The following is a 17,867-nucleotide window of genomic DNA, read 5'->3' on the forward strand; positions in this document are numbered from 1 at the left end:
CTTGTTCTCTATTCAGGCATTTTAATTTGGCTGGCTCCAAAAAGATCCTGGTGCGACAACTAATTTTGGGTGTGAGTGTGATCCAGTCTCCAGCTGCCCCTCTCTGGTGTGTATGTGAATGTGAACCAGGTGCTTGTAGCCCCTGTCTGGTGTGCGTGTGTGAGTGAGTATATCTCCAGGCACCAGCAGCCCCTCTCTAGGGTGTGAGAGTCTGTCTGTCTGTCTCCAGCAGCCCCTCTCTGCTGAGTGTGTGTGTGTCTGTCTGTCTGTCTCCAGCAGCCCCTGTGTGTGTGTGTGTGTGTGTGTGTGTGTATGTCTGTCTCCAGCAGCCCCTCTCTTTTGTGTGTGTGTCTCCAGCAGCCCCTCTCTGGCGCTGAAAGCGTTAAGGGAGGAGGGGAGAGATGCTGCTTGCGTCTGGCTCAGCTCCTTGGAGCCCACAGCGCCGGCTGCGCCTCGCCTCCCTCCTCCCTCTGCAGACACATCGAGACACAAAAAGAGGCTGGAGCGAGCTGGCAGAAAAGCAGCACCATGACCGAAACCACCAAGACCCACGTTATCCTGCTGTCCTGCGGCAGCTTCAACCCCATCACCAAGGGGCACATCCAGATGTTCGGTGAGTCCCCCCCCCCCCCGCTCCCCGCCCCTGTATTTTTCCGTGCGATTGAATTTGCTGGCGCCGGGCCATCAGGGACGGGAGGATGCTGGCTGCATCGGAGCCGGCCTGTTCTGCGGGGAGGCCACATGCCCGGGGCGCAGGGAAGCTGGATTGCACCAGCCCTGGGCCTGGGGCTAAGGTGGCCAGATAGCAAGGGTGAAAAATGGGGACACATTTCCAGGGGAGATAGTTGCCTATATAAGACAAAGCCCCTAATATCCAGACACCTGGTCACCCTACTGGGGCACCTAGCGAGCAGGGCTGCCCTGCGTGGCTGGCTTGGCAGGGCTAGGACCATGGCAGAGGTCACTGGTGAGAGAGAGCCCAGGGCAGGATGGAGGTGCAATGGCTCGTTGTTAGGCATCCGTTCAGGCAAGGGGCCATCAGTGCCAGGGGCAGCCAGGCTCTGCCTGCCTAGGCTGAGGTTGGGAACTGCAGGGGCTTTGGGGATGGGGATCTTTTGTCAGTGGGATGGGCAGGGGGAGCAATCTGGTGTGTGTGGGGGATCTCCCTGGAGGTGGGAGTGGGCAGGAGGAGATGTGGCATTTGTTGATTCTTTAGGGGCTCGGTGTCAGTCAGATGAAGATTTCATGGCAGCACAGGATTTGGGGTGAGTGGGTGGATGGGGGGGGGGTGTTCAAAGGCAGATGGGTGTTTGCTAGACTGGACGGGGCCTCGGGAGGAGAGGCGGCTGTTTGAGCTTTGATGCCCGTGGAGGTTGGGTGGGTTATATGACTGGATGGGATCAGGTGGCAGCAGGAAGGGAGAGGGGCCCTGCCTGGCTCAGAGCTGGTGGCACTAGGCTGGGAGTGGGTTTCCCTGGCTATGTGGGATAAGTTGGCAGCAGGAAGGGAGGGTCTAGGAGCACCGTACCCAGGGTGGGTTCACTGCTTGCTGGCTGGTGTCAGAAGAGCGGTCAGCGGCTATTGTTTGGTGCCAGTAGGAGAGCAAGTGCCAGGTGTAGATGAGAGATCAATGCTAAGGGCTGGGCGCTGTCCACGGGGAAGGTGCTGAAATGTCCTGCTTGCTAGTAAGAGCCTGATATGTGAGCCTGATATGTGATATATTGAAGCACACTCAGTTTGGTGGGGGCCGGGAAGTGAGGGGACAAGGTCATGTTAGCTAGGAAGCCCTGGAATTTTTAAGGGCTGATTACACACGATTGTAGCTAAACATCTCAATGGGGGATTAATGAAACTGAACAAGTTCCTGCTACTGCTCTAGAGAAAAGGCCCATAATATTCCCAAAAGGACCTGAAGAAGAGCTCTGGGTAAGCACCAAAGCTTGTCTCTCTGACCAATAGAAGTCCATGCAATACAAGATATCACCTCACCCACCTTGTCTCCCTGAAGGGATAAACATGAGTGAAGTCAGGTTAATAGATGTGGGTACTATTCACAACCTATTTTAATTCAGTATAAATTGTGTGCATATATACAGCTAGAGATGAGTAAGAATCCACTAGATCTTCCTTTATTTACACAGGGCTCTATATACAACTCTGTTGTCCAAAAATCCTCCCCTAGACTTTAATTTGCCCCAAAGTTCTTAAATATGGGTCTGGAGAGATCTGCACACTCATACCCCCCCCACACACACACACCATCACATTTAAATTAGAAACTGAGCAACATTCCCTTTGAAATGATCCACCTACCCACGAAACCGGATTGGATCTTATTTTAAACAACAACATTTAAGATAATGTATAAAGAAATTCAAAGCAAAGCCATTGTGCGGGGCAGAAAAGTATTTTGAGAACTGTTTCTCTGCATGGTAAAGTGGTATCAAAGGGTGGGAACCAATGCTCAGGTTGTACCTACACAACAGACCATAATGAGAACTATTAAGTACTATTTTTCTATTCTTCTTGGTGCATCTTTTCAAGCTCTTGGAGTCTCCCATTTTAATTTCCCCTGATTCAACACAACCAGAGACAAATACCAAACATGGCCTTACATGTGGCTAGGATGCCTTTTGGAGTGCGTCATGCCACTTATTCTCTGGGGGATTCTCTCTCCTAGGAACTTATTCTCTGTGGCATTTTCATTTCCTATCTGTCTGGAAAATGTGAGACTGGACCAAGGTGTCAGCTCCAGCTCTTGTGTGTGATAGACCAGAATACTAAACAGAGAGCCAACTAAAATACTAAGTGCTAGAAGCCTGGGTGACCAAAAAAAAAGGAATTAGAAACACTAATTTCTGAAAGGAATTTGATCTGATTTGTGTTAGTGAAACCTGGTGGGAGATTCAGATGACTGAAATGTTGAAATCACTGGAAACTCCCGATTTAGAACAAAGAATGGACAGAAGGGGAGAGAATGTATTACCTTCTTTAGATTTACTGACAGTTCGGAAGGACAGCACCTGAAATGCTAATGGATCAATGCACTAACTGATAAATCACAAGACAGGGTCCTGGGGAGAGGGGGCGGGTCTGCTATATACCATCGAATCAGAACAAGGAACAGAAAGAGCAGCTCCTTAATCATCTATCAATAATGTGTGGAAAGAAAAAGTGCAATATCATGGGGGATTTCAGTCTGATGGATATATGCTAGAGGTCTCATGCCAACGCTGGTAAAACATACTTGGAGTTTCTAAAAGTTATCAATAACTTTCTAATACACAAAATAATGCAACTAACTTAGTTGTTCAGTATTAGTCCTCATTCTGATGAGGAAAGATGAATTGATAACCAAACTAAAAACTGATTGTTGTGTAGGTGCAAGTGATCACAATTTAATTTCCTTTACTATGTGCAAACAGAATATAGTCCTCACCAATAATATACTTGGTACTTTTAAATGGCCAATTCCCCAAAGCTGAAAACAATTATGAGCAAAATTGGATGGGAGGAAATATTTAAACATAAAAATGTGAATAATTAGAAATTGTTTAAGAATGTTTTATTAAGTGAAAAACAAATACCCTCACAATGCTGCAGTCATAAACCAAAGATGAAATCAACAATAAATAAATATAGCAAATAGAAAAATGTGGACGCTGATAGTAATGAATACAAATTGGCAGTTAGTAAATGCAGGTGATTGATAAGGAAAGCTAAAAGCATCAGTAAATAAATCTGTGGCCAGTTTGATTAAAGGACAAGAAGAAGTTATTTAAATATATCAGGAACACATGAAATTCTAGTAATGGCATAACTCAAAAACTAGATCAAGATGGTAAAGTTATCAATCCTGGTCCAGAAAAGGCAGAAGTAGTCAATATTTCTGTTCTGCATTCAGAAAGAATCTTGAGGATGTATTCATATCTTACAATGATAAAGAAGTACTTTCTATTCCATCAGTAATTAGGAAGGATGCTAAACAGCAATTATTAAGGTTAAATGTTTTAAAATCAGGAGTGGATAATTTGCACCCAAAAATATTCTTTTAGAATTTGCTGAGGAGTGCTCAGAACTATTATAGCTGATTTTTAACAAATCTTGAATCACTGGGGAAGTTCCAGAGGACTGAAAAAAAAGCAAATGTTGTGCCAATATTTTAAAAGGGTAAACAGGATGACCCTGGAAACTATAGTCTGACATCAGTCCTGAGCAAAATAATGGATAGGCTAACATCAGATGCAGTCAGCAAGGAATTAAAGGATGATAATATAACCAATGCTAATCAACATAGTTTTATGGAAAATAAACAAACTTGTTATGGTATTTGGATGAGATAAGTTTTGTTAATAAAGGTAACTGTGTTGACATAATGTACTTGGACTTCTGTATAGCATTTAGTCCTGCATGACGTTCTGATGAAAAAAATCAACATTTAAAAAAAAAAGATCAATACATCCCATATTAAATGGATTAAAATCTGTTTAACTGATTGATCACAAAAAGCAATTGTAAATGGGAAATTGTCATCCAGTGGGGATGTTACTATCAGGGTCCCACAAGAATCTGTTCTTGGACGATTGCTATTCCACATCTTTATCAGTAACCTGGAAGAAAATATAAAATAATTGCTGGTACGATTTGCAGATTACCACTCCACCAATTTTTGTGTCATTAGTGATGGGACCAGGTCAGCTATGGTAAAGTGGGCTCATTTGAATAACATATGTTTTAGCACAGCAAAATGCAACGAAGAATGTAAGTCATATTTATAAGATGGGGGATTGTATCCTGGAAAACAGCAACTCTGAAAAGCATTTAGGGATCATGGTAGACAACCAGTTGGACATGGGCTCCCAGTGCAATGCTGTAGCTAAGAGAGCAATTGCGATCCTTAGATGTATGAGCAGGGGAATATCAAGTAGTAGTAGAGAGGTGGTATACCTTATGTATATGGGATTATTGAGCCTATCACTGGAATACTGTGTCCAATGCTGGTGTCCATACTTCAAAAAGGATGTTGAAAAATTGGGAAGGGTTCAGAAAAGAGCTACAAGAATGATATGAGGTGTGGAAAACATGCCTTCTAGTGAGAGACTAAATAAACTTAATTTATTTAGTTTATCCAAGAGAAAGTTAAGAGGTGACTTGATCAAGGTCTATGAGTACCCACACAGGGAAGAGATTGCTGCTAATAAAGGGCTCTTTAACAGAAAATGGTAGAATGAGATCCAGTGGTTGGAAACTGAAGCTTGACAAATTCAGACTAGAAATAATGCTCACATTTTAAAGTGAGGGGAATTAACCATTGGAACAACTTATATAGGGATGTGATGGATTCTCCTTCACTTGGAGTCTTTAAATCAAGACTGGGTATCTTTCTAAAAGATATGCTATCGCTCAATCAGAAGTTACGGGCTTGGTACAAGAGTTATTGGGGGAGGCTCTTTGGTCTGTGTTATGTGGGAGGTTAGATCACATGATCATATAGGTTCCTTCTGGCCTTAAAAATCTATGAATACATTATAAATTTGGACCCAATTCTGCAACCTTCACTTAACCATCAGCCCATACTTACCCCAGTAGGATTACTGGCATGAGTAAGGGCTGAGAACTCTCATAGCAAGTAAGGACTGCTCTTGTGAGCAAAGGTTACAGAACTGGGCTTTTAAGGCCACATCCTGGTCATCTTACTCATGGAAGCCAGCCCACTAAGTCAGTGGGAGTAATCAGGTGAGCTAGGCAAGCAGGATTTGGCCCTTAGTTTCTGTGGCTTCTTTGACTCTGTCCTCAACAAAGAGCAGAACAGTGCTGCTTTCTGTAAATAACGTGTTCCAACAACTAACTAAATGTGTATTCAAGAGACCATCTTCCTCTCTCAGGTAAAGCAATGGCCCTCATAAACCCGACAGGAAACACTTGCTCTTCAATATCAGAAAAATTGTATCTGCTTAAAATACAAACTAACAGAAAGAGGAAATGCCAGGTAAAGGTTGATACTCATTCTTTCACTTGTGGAGCTGAATCCTGTAGTCTTCTACTCAGGCCAAAGCCCAGCTGAGTTTGCCTGGAGGATTAGGGCTAGAGTGTCTTTTTTTGATGCGTACTATTGTCGACTGGGTCCTTTCTCCACCAGTCACTTGAGTTTATTGTGGAGCATCATCCTTAGGTGCGGATTTTCAGGTGGTTATGATTTTGTTACAACCATGCATTTTACAACATTCTCCACAACCATGGCAAGTCCCACTGACCTCAGCACGGCTCTGCCACACTTTGTAAATTGCAGGATCAGGCCATTAACCCTATCCAAGTTTAATTTTCTTTTATATATATATATATATATGCAGGTATAATGCAGCTGAGGTATAAGGCTATGCACCCACCCATATGAAGTGGTTCTGATAACACCATAATAGGTTGAAAACACACCTTGAATTGTTTGTAATGTTATATGTACTCTGAAATGTATGTGTAGTCTGAGTCACAGTGTTTGAGTAGCATTTTGTATATTTAAAGGAACATTGTCCACTTTGCTTAGGATCCAAATCTCAGTTTTGTTTATAAGAAGGGGAAGGGGGAGGGATGGGCTTGTTTTATAAAATCTAAAATGAATAGAGATATTTGTGATTCTTTTTAATTTAAGTGAAATCACGTTTCCTTTATATTCCAAAACAGGCATTACTATATGAAAACAGACCCTATGCAAAAATCACAATAGTATGCAATTGAGCGTGAGTCTCAGAACAAAGTTCTCAGTTAAAAACAAATGGAAAAGACCTCAAATATTAGACATTAAAAGCCATACCTGCTTGCCTTAGTCACATGCATAGGGTGGTTCCATTGAACTCAATTGAATTCAGTTTTCATTTCAAGTTAATACTCAGCAAAACATTGTGTGGCATTTGCCTAGCTCTGCACAGTATATGTAATACTGTAAGAAGCAGAACTTCTGAGGCAAAGCCTACTTCTAACTAATCCCCAGCTGATTGCAATTCTGTATGCAGAAGGATGGGGCGGCTGCAATGAGAGATACGCCCATGGCCCACACCCTGAGGAGCCAAGACAAGAAAACCAACAGCTGTGAAGGGGATCTGCCTATATCACAGCTCCCCATCACCTCCTTTATGTTAAAAAGGCAAAGCAATGCTACCAAAGGACAAACTGTACAACCAATGTCAAGAGCAAAAAAATAATCTGTGCAGCGCCACTAACAAAACAATGCAAAAATTGGCAAGCATCCAGCTGACAAGAGTGTGTTTACTTTTTAATTAAATCATTCCCCTCTATCATAGGTAATCCCCATGTAACAGCAACCTGTTAAGGCACGAGAACCAGGAAGCAAAGCTGATGAGAAACCAAAGTTGAACCCACCAATCTAGTTTAAACCTCCAGCAGAGTGCAAAGTCAAATGTAAACAAACTGAATAGATGGTGAAAAGTACATTCAAGTGTTAGTGTTAAATGATCTAGGATGTGACACTAGAAAAGAAATTTATCAAAGCATGGGGCCAGCTAGCCCGACCAAGATTTACATGAAGCTCTCTCAGTCTTTCCTTAGCCATAAGGGATACAGCAGACAGGCAGAGTTGTAGGAAAGAGATCTTTATTGAGCATGCATAGAAGGCAGTATTACCTGTAGAGTAAGAGAACTCTGTTTGTTTAGTAGCAATCTGGCCTGAGCTTGCATTCCACAGCTTCTGGTGACCCACCAAACTTGGTCTCCTCCTGAAACCCAAACCTCTTTTTCCAGTTCCACTCATCATACTACAGCCAGAAAGGTGGGAGGATCAGCTGCCTCCACAGCACCCTCCCCTCCTGAATTCCCTGGATCCTGAGCAAGGCCCTTTACAGGGCTAGGGGGTGATGGGTTGGGGTGTATATATTGTCCACCCCTAAATCCATAGGGAAATCATGTAAAAGTTAATGCAGCTTTATGCTGATCTCCCTGCCTTTCCCCCAGGCTGTGGAAGCCCTGTTCATGGTGAGTTCCAGAGGCAGCCACTGATGGAAGATGCCCCTGGTAGTGTGGGTCCAATGGAGCCCAGCTGCCTGGGGGCAGGGAGGCCCAGTGTCAGTGGGAGGCCCAGGTCTCTCCTTATCCTTCAGGATCTGTGGATGGCCTGCCTGGTCCTTGTGCATGGGGCAAATCCCTGACGGAGTGATTTGGGGAGAACACTGCAAGGGGAACCTGGTGCATTTTCCTTCCTCCCTGCAGAACCTTCTCCTACAGATTTTCCCAGTGAGACTTTACTAACTAACCCGTGATTTTAATTACATCTATGACATCCATATGCACACAACCTTTCTAATCTCCTGCATGCCGGGTTATTGTGAGATTATATTTGATACAACCCTGTTATTGCAAGAGGGAAATGCTTTTCTCTTAGGAGCTTACATAATAACATAAGAACAGCCATACCAGCTCAGACCACTGGTCCATTTAGCCCAGTATCCTGTCTTCCAACAGTGGCCGGTGCCAGATGCTTCAGAGGGAATGAACAGAACAGGGCAATTATCAAATGATCCATCCCCTGTCATCCAGTCCCAGCTTCTGGTAGTCTAGAGCCTACATCACTTAGGTGCTTTAAAGATTTTTTTTTTATCCAAGATGAATCTCTCAGCTCCCCGCCCCCACCCTCCATTTAAAGTACATTTGCTTTCCAGACAGTTACAAAATAAGCCATTGGGATTGTGGCATCACAGGCAATTTGGTGAGCAGAACATAGCGCCCTCTAGTTCACATTCATATTGGCAGTGAATCACAGCTACAACCCTCTTTTTTTTCTTTTTGTCTAATGTGAAGTGAATTTCTGCCCATATCTATTCATCTATGTACCTACTAATGGTGAGTGCATGCCACCTATCTCCTGACCAAAAGATTAGCTCTGAAACATTTTTACTGAAGAAATAAGAAAGTGCTTCGCTGCCCAAAGTAAAAACTCCATTGCAGCACAGTTCAAAGAAAATTCCAGCAATTAAAAATCCCAGCGGGCTGCGCTTTGATTAATCAAAGCAACCATCTAAGGGGAGCCACTGAAATCTGTTACATTATGTAAATAGGCTTCTAAGATAAAGAGACTAAGTTTTGTAAGTAACGAACAGGAAGGAGATGGAGAGTTTCTTTGTTTTGTTATTTTAATCGCTTGAGTTTTAAAAATAGGGTTTTCTTAGTGGTGGAGATGACTGGACTGCAAAAGCAGCTGAATCAAATGATCTCTTCTCAGAACCCCACAGCTTGTGAAATCCCATGTCCTGAACAAGATGTTAACTTTTCCTACTTTCACTTCAATTGTGATAGTATCTGCACATGACCACAAGCAAAATTCCCATCCCATGAAGGTCACTCAGAAACCTAAACGAGGAGATTTTTCTCAGCAATATGTGAGTAAGACCTAAAAGTTTCTGTCAGGCTGGCTTGTCTTTCCATTGCATTTCACCTCTGAATCTTTTATACAAAATTATCTCAATCAATCGATAGAGCACAAGATGGTAATGTGACTTTAGCAGCTATTGGGTACATCACAGACAGATAGGCCTGATTCTCCACCTGGATGCACCAGTTTTAGTTCAGTGGAAATAAAGTGGGGTAACAGAGTGTAGACTCAGGCCCACAAACAGTGTAGGGAGATGCCATCCTTACACTGCTCTGGGTGTACCATTAGTGGGGTTTTGGAGAAACCACCGTTGAAATCGAAACCACGGAAAACTATGACAGAGAACAATGTAGAAAAAATGGGAAGGACCAGAGCTCCAGCAATTCCCACGGCCCCTTGTTGACACTGGAAATTGCTGGTGTGGGATATGCCCAACCCATGATCCCAGTTCAATGCTCCAGAGGAAGGCGAAACCCCAAGGCCCTTACTAATGTCCCCCAGGGAAGAGGGCATTTCCTCCTTGACCCCCCTTATGTAGAAATCAGTCCAACTCTGTGCATGCGATCACCCTACATATGCTTCTAATCCTAGTTAATGCATCACATTTCTGTCTAGCGTAGCCAACAAAGGCGGGGAAGTTGTCCAAGCATCTCTTCTTCAACCTGGATAAGTCTGGGGTGACTGCATGGTAGCATCCTTCCTTCCTCTCTTTTCACTGCAAGCTTTAGTCTCTTCTGGCTGGGAGGTAACTGATTTCTAATACTTCCCCAAACAATAGAGGAGAATAGCGGTTCTGTAAGCGCTTTGGGGTAAGGGGGACCATTTCAAAGTGGCAGGCACATCTGTGGTGCAGAGGCAGTTAGAATAAACAGCATTCAGTATATAAAGCTGTCCACTGTATGGCCATTTAAACCAGCGGGCCTGGTTCTCATCTCTCTCCCACTGGCATCACGCTCTGGACGGTGGTGGAGTTAGCCTGACTTGCGCATGTGTAAGCACGAGCAGACTCAGGCCAATAATAACTAAAAAGCCTTATTTGGTCATAGGAAATGATGGCGTTGGATGTGGTAAAATGCATGGGATGGGAGCCAGGGGAGGAAGTCTTTGCAAACATCTCTTGTGGAGATTCCCTCACACATTCCACAAGGCAGGGATGTGGAGTGTGCGCCCTGTCATGGTACAGACCATCCCCCCCAGGCCCTCCAATTTTCTGAGGTCTGCAGAGATCCCAGGGGTCAGTGGGAGGCCAGCACCAACCTTATAGAGGCACTATGCCAGCTCTGGTCCCTAGCAGCTCCATTAGTGCCACCCTAGCAAGGACTCCTCCTGACCACACCTACCCTGGGATTCCCCATTAAGAGGAACCCCTGTTGCAGAGGGGGCTGTGTGGAAAAGACACTATAGACCCAGGTCATATTAGCCATTCCTTGTAAACTCCACAGTCACAAGAGGGAGATTGACACTCACCTTGGCTCAGCCCATCTCTCCTCCCTGGGCAGCCCCCAGGCCCACGGAGCACATTGTGCTGGGTCGGGGGGGGGGGGGGGGGGAAGAGGGACAGTGCCCTGCAGCTGACAGTCTCCTTTCTATGCAGAAAGGGGGCAGTCCCTGATCAGAGGGCCTCCTCCACCACACAGAGAGAGAGGAGGGAGAGGCTCCTTGAGAGGCAACACGGTCTAGTGCCCAGAGTACTAGGCAGGGAGTCAAAACACTTGGGTTCTGCTCCTGTCACTGACCTACTTTGTGACCCTGAGTAAGTCAACTTTGCCTGCTTGTCCCCTCCCAGCCTTTGTCTGTCTTGTCTAGTTAGACTGCAAGCTGTTCGGGACAGGCACTGAGTGTCACTGCACTCGTACAGCACCTAGCACACTGGGGATCTTGGTGCTACCATCCTGCTAAGAATTAAGATTAATACATTCTTCCCCCCTGCAATAGACTCTTTCTTTTCCAGCACTCTTCTTTAGCTTCCTGCGGCCCAAGCCTTTGTCTTCTTTATGCCTCACAGAGCTTAAACTCCATCCCTAACCCTTCCTGGGTCTCTCTAAAATATTTACGTGCTGTTAAATATTTAGAAGTGTTTATTACATTCCATAAACCATGGCGCTGTCTAAAACAACACTGTTTAACAGAATGGGGGAAGGACTGGATCTCATTGTCAAATAAAAAGATTAAAATAAGCCCAGACTGGAGAAATGTAACCCAATAACTTCGTTAGAAAAGAAACAAAGGCCCCAGTTCATTTATAAAATACTTGCCATTTATTAGTATGCCTACGCGGCTCTGGCTGCTAGTTTGTTATGTTTTAATAGGGGGAGCCCATGTGCTGCAAAGGAAACTAATGAATTCATTTGTATGATTAATAATACATATTCCTGTGTTTAGGGGTGCCGGCCTGGGACTAAGTTCAAGTCCCTGCTCTGTGTGACCTTGGGCAAGCCACGGTCTACCCAGGCTTCAGTTCCCCATCTCTCCAATGGGGATATAAGAGCACTGCCCTACCTCACAGGGGTGTTGTGAGGACAGATGAGATAGTAAAATCTTTGGGGCAGGGTCGGTCTTTTATCGTATGTCTGTGCAGCACCTAGCACAATGGAGCCCTGCTCTGGTGGAGGGCTCTAGGCACAAATAATAATAAGTAATACCAATAATCAAGCATAATGCTTTGTACTTCTAGAGCGTCTTTCATCCGAGGCTAGCAAAGCACTTTAGACACTGTTCTCACAGCTCCATTGGGTAGGTATTAGCCCCAATTTACAGCTGAGAAAATGGAAGGGCAAAGAAGATACCATATGACTAACCTAAGGTCCCAATAAGTCTAGGGACAGACCCAGGAATAGAACCCAGGAGTCCTGGCTCCCAGGTCCCCTATTGTAGCTGCACTCCTCATAGTTTTACAGGAAACGCCTCTGAATCACGATGCCCTCAGTGAATGGCCTTTCAGACCAAGAAGGAATTCCCCATTAAGAGCACTAGCTGCACTGGAATAGGGACTGCAACTGCTGCAGACCCAGCGCCCGGGGCAGTAAGGAGATGCCTGGCTTGATTCCTCTGCATGTGTCACTGGTGTGGTATGAGCCAGGACCAGACAGCTGAAACAATTTCCAGCAGCTATGGAAAGACTGGAAAGTGTTAAAAGAGCAGACAAATCAGCATGGGACTCAGATACACAGAAGGTCCACTTCAGCATCCAAAGGCATCCTCCCGATTAGGGGCCTGATTTTCAGGGGTGTTGTCAGCCTCCAGAACTCCTGCATGTGCTCAATACCTCTGAAAAAATCAGGCCCAAGGCAGAATTCCAGTCCCCTCTAAGCAGCAGTGCTATTAAAACTATTGATCTTAAGTCAGCTCCCTGGGAGACGTCATGATTCAGTGGTTTGGCTGGTGCTCACCTGTGTTTTCCCCCTTTCCAGTGGGGACTGGTTTCCTGCAATGGATCTGAGCACAAGATTCATAGATACAGTTTTAGCTTTTGGTCCCCATGGCAGAACAATCCTAAGACACCAATGCATTTTGTCATTGGAGGATGCTACCATGAGCGACACCCAGGAGTTCACCCCAGTATAGGGGTGCAGTGAGATTCACGCTGCTTTCTGGTTTGGGAGATAGGCTGGCAAAAGGAAAATCCAAACAAGGAGGAACTTCCCTTTGCATACAAACAGGATTCTTCCTTCCCAGGGGAAGAGTGTCAGGAATTGCTCAGCATCTGAATCACAGCAATGTACGCTTGGGAAGGAAATCCAACAGCCCTAATTGAGCTCAAGACCTCCCTGAGGAGAGCACATTTTACTGTGCCTTAGCATCAGGGGAAATGCATAAGAAACCCATTTTGTTTCCAAGATCTTGCAGCTGGGTCTGTGAGTCTGAAAAGAAAATCTTTGCCTCCAGCTGCCTTCCTCGGTGCAAAGATGTTGTCAACAGTCTCTTCTGAAGAAAGCAGGTGCTGGGGATATTTCTTAAAGAAAGCTGGCGTTTGCTGAACTATCTCATCAGAGGAGACAGGGTTGTGGTGACAGGCCTGCAAGTCTCCAGTGTGTCACTGTAGCAACTTCTCAAGTTTCAACATTGACTCAGTGGGTAGCAGGTGGAAGTGAGGAGAGGCAGTGGGGTCTATGGCTAGATCACTAAACTGTGAGTCATGAAACAGAGGTTCTATTCCCAGCTCAGCCACTGACTTACTGCATGACCTTGGGCATGTCACCTGATTGCTATTTCCTCTGCTAGCCTTGGCTATTTACATGGTGAGCTCTTCAGTGCAGGGATAGTTGTTTCTGTACAATGCTTGTCTCAATGGGGCCCAGAGCCCTACGTGGGCCTCTGAGGTGCTGCTGTAATACAAATAATTGAAGTATAGAAGATGACAGGGCTACCATATGGCAATCTGGGAGGTAGAAGCCACTGTGGTTCAAATCGTGCTCACCTCCCTTATGTAAGCAGTCCCATGGATTCCAGTAGGACTACTCACACACATAGGAGGAGCCAAAATTTGGCCCTTCAAAGTCAAGGTGAAATGTTTTCAAATCCACATTGGCACAGGCAGATTGCCTGCAGCTGTATGCACATTACGTACAGTGCATACCATTGACAGGGTAGTTTGTCCTGCCCCCCCAACTCCCCATTTGAGAAGGCTCCCAAGCCAAGTGGCATTGCAACCTGGCAGGCCAGATCACAGTGCCACTAAGGTTTGGTTCAGTGTCCCCTTGATGAAGGAGCCACTGGGCCAAAGTGGAGTGGCACTGCAGCCCCACACGCTTGGTTGCAGCACCATTCATTGAAATTTGGCCCATTGGCCCCTTTCACAATGGAGGGGTGGACAGGCCAAACATGAGTGACGCTGTGACCCTCTGCACTGGGTTGCAATCCCCGGAGCAGGGAGCTGGAGCCAGCCCCACGTGCCAGGAACCGCTGCTGCTCTTCCAGGATTGAGCACAGCAAGTGTACATTTAGTTTCATTGGTATTTTCGTTTTTATCAGTATCTAGGATTAAAATGCATAATACATTTTCCTGCTCATTGCCGCAAACATACAAGTTGTGTTGTTTTTGTTTTAGTCTTTTAATTGCCTGATTTAGTCTTACATTGACCCCATTTTCCTGCCAGTTCTGGGGCTTGGAGCTTTTGTTCCTTTCTTTGCCAGCTCCCTCCTAGCCAAAGCAACGTAGGCTGAAATCACCTTGACACACACACTACGATCTGGTCACAGATTCTCCCCTGCACTGTGGCCGCTCCATGCGGAGGATGCAAAGCAGTACTAAAGCTGACACAGGAGGATAACCCCAGTGTGCAGAACCAGTGCAGCAAGCTTCTCCTCTTCCATCCCCATCCCTGCAGCTGGTATAGGGAGCACGGCCAGGACTGCCTTGTACTCCAGCTACAATACCGGCCTGTTGGGTGTCTTTGGGGCACTAGCCTGGCACATAGCCAACCCAAGATTGGCTTCAAACTGCACCCCACTGGCACAAGCTGTACGGTGCACTCCTTTGCCACGGCCAAGGACCTGGGACTGTAAATCCATTGCTTCTCAGACTCCTGTGCTCAACCTGTGTATCTGCCTACAGGAATAATATTACAGAGGCCAGAAGCTACAAAATGCTCCTCTTGGTATGATACAATAGCTCAAAAATTAAAACAACTAGAAATGCTTAAGAAGGGAAATTAGGCCAGAGAAAAAGGATGGATTTAAAAAAAAATGTTACTGACATCATTTGACAAGCCTGATATTGGCTGAGCTGTGCATCACAGCCTCTTCTGGGCTATCAGGCCAGGACGCTGTCCCATTTTAGTCATGTGGTTTGACTTTTGATGTAAAGCAAAACAGGCTACTCTAGAGGGAGGAAAAGGAAAATGCTCATACAGCAGGTTTTCTTTTTACACACTTAGCATTGAAATACATTTGTGGAGCCAAGGCAGTAACAATCTTTTCAAAAGGGAGCTGTGAAATAGCTGGAATACATTCTTCTCTGTTTGCCAAATAGCTTGTTTTTGCCACTGATATTTAGAGTCTAACTGAAATAAAATGTAGCCACATGATGCAGATTCTGGGCCGGATCCTCAACTGGTGTAAACAGGTGTAGCTCCACTGAAGACGACAGAGTTATGCAGATTTACACCAGCTAAGAATCTATTTTTCTGTATGATATTTATAGAGTAATGTTTCAACCCACATAATCTGCAGTGTTAACATCCAAACGATTCATTGCAGGTCTGTTTTCAAGTTGTGCTGCTTTGATTGCATCCTACTGTAGCGTGGCTTGCTTTTAGATGTTGTCAGAGCATCACCAGTGCCCTGTACTAATGAGCTCATTTAAGCCCAGCTATACAGCCCATATCAGCTTTTCATCTCCGGGTATGTCCACGTTGCAAGTGAAGGTATAATTGTAGCATATCCAAGCTAACATTAATCTAGCTAGCATGGGTAACAATAGTAGTATAGACACAGCAGCATGGGCCTTAGAGTGATCTACAAGCCCTAGTATGAACCCTGCCTGGTGCCTCAGCAGGCTTGTACTCAGGTGACTAGCGCATTACAGTACTATTGTCACCTGGGCTAGTTACATCAAAGCTGGCATGGGTCTGTCTACTCATGCTATGGTCACAACTTAACTTGCAGTGTAGACACAGCCAAGACCCAGGCAGCTGCTGCCTTCCTAACCCTCCTTGGAAATCAGACAAGAAAGAAAAGACATACAGAGGTGAAATCTAGTTTGCAATAAGCATTTTGTGGGTTAAGTGGGAAACAGACAGCACGTTCCCTCTGAGTGGCAGACTGTCCTCTACTGACCAGACATAGATGCTACCACAACTATCTTCTGCTCAGAATGAGCTGGAGTCAATCAGAACTGCCATGATTTTCACTTTCATGGTTGGCACTAAAATGACGGCTTGTTTCACATACTGATATCCACAGCTGCAGTTTCACACTGAACGCTGAAGCTCTCTTGCCTGTATCAATTTTTCACTGATTTCCCTTGAAAACATACAATTTATCATACTGGAAAATACCAATAGATCCACTCTCCTGTCTATGACACACAGGCTGGAAGCTTCAGAGGAAGATGTAATTTCCCCACCACCCTCCATAATGCGCAATGCTGTACCATGGACGGATAGTGTTACTAACCCCATCACGTGATCAGCTAATGCAGCAAACCATGAAAACGGATAGGCCTTGCCATCTTTCCCTCCCTCATGTAATTGTAGATACTATTCTTATGTATAGCTGTCTACTCTTTTTTTTTGAAAGTTACGAAGCAATTCACCACAGTAATATCCTGTGGCTGTGAGTTCCATAGATTAATTATACATTATGTAGAAAAGATTATTTTGAAGCAGATTTATCAGTTTCTTTCCAGCAGTTGCTTTTAGCAGTTTAGCTAACTACTGAATATAAACCACCCCTGGCTTTTCAGTCTCTTCTCACTTCACATTCAGAAAGAGCTTGGAGGACTCTAGTAAGGCGGTCTTTTATCTAATACAAAACAGATACAGTATTAGAAGAAATACGGCCCCCCACAGGACTGAACTATACATATTACAAGCTCAGTCCTGCAAGACACTGAGCATCCTCACAGCTCCTATTCCCATCTTTGGATACTGGGGCACTGAGCACCTTCCAGCATCAAGGCCCGATTGACTTTCTCATTAGTGCCAGATTGAGAGCTCTGTGCAATTAAGTTGAACTGTCTCTTTGTATAGTTTATGGTAGTGCCTGCAATAGTGGGCACTTTCCAGACAGGAAAGAGGGTACAATTCCTGTCCTGGTGAGTTACAGCAGCGGCTTCTGCATCATATGCAATTCTGAGCGCACCTTGCTTTTCCTTGCCCACTGGTATATTTCCTAGTTTGACGGGAACTGCTGTGCTGCTCCACACTCCCAATGCTAGCCTGGGATATTCCAGTCCTCAGTGTCATCATCAATGGTTAGCCCAATTGTTATCCGTCAATAACAGGCTGCACCATTCCAAGCTGCATCACTGTGTCAGGACTTTTATTAAGACTTCCGCAAGTCTCTTCTTTTTCCTCTTCTCCCTCAACCCTGATAGGAGATAGTAAACCTAGGGATGCCCAGGTTGTCTGCAGATGCCTAGGTAATGCTTCCTCAGATGGGTTATCCTTTCAGGGCTACATTTCATCTAAAAATCACTGATAGCTGAGTCTATATTTAAACAAAAATGGACTGTTTCCTCTGTGTTCCCCTCCCCCCCAAACATACACACACTGCCCACCACAAGGTAATCTTCCATGCTTCCAAAATCTGTTGCAGTTGCTCTGCCATTTCTGGGTCAGCTGACTGTGAACTGATCACTCAGTCCTCCAGTGACTTTTTTTTAAAAAAAAACCTCTAATCTCACTCTGCTATGAGAAAGCAATCAATGGTCAACATATGGTCACAGCACAAGTTACATTAGTCATCAGAAGGATAACTTTCTATCTGGGATTGGACTGGGTCTCTGATGCGATGTCTGGGTGGCTGACTAATGAATAGTCATAGGTAG

At 45.0% G+C, this 17,867-nt stretch overlaps 1 protein-coding gene across 1 annotated transcript in view; it reads left to right on the forward strand.

The window, feature by feature from the left end:
- The first annotated feature begins 528 nt into the window (after window positions 1-528).
- The window catches only part of NMNAT2 (nicotinamide nucleotide adenylyltransferase 2), an 84,640-nt gene continuing 67,301 nt past the window's right edge, over window positions 529-17,867 (forward strand). The window contains exon 1 of the mRNA XM_065410074.1: window positions 529-613. Within this exon, the coding sequence (XP_065266146.1) occupies window positions 529-613 (85 nt within the window). The remainder of the gene's footprint in view (window positions 614-17,867) is intronic.

The sequence above is a fragment of the Emys orbicularis genome, chromosome 8 (genome assembly GCF_028017835.1).
Source record: "Emys orbicularis isolate rEmyOrb1 chromosome 8, rEmyOrb1.hap1, whole genome shotgun sequence".
Classification (NCBI taxonomy): Eukaryota; Metazoa; Chordata; order Testudines; family Emydidae; genus Emys; species Emys orbicularis.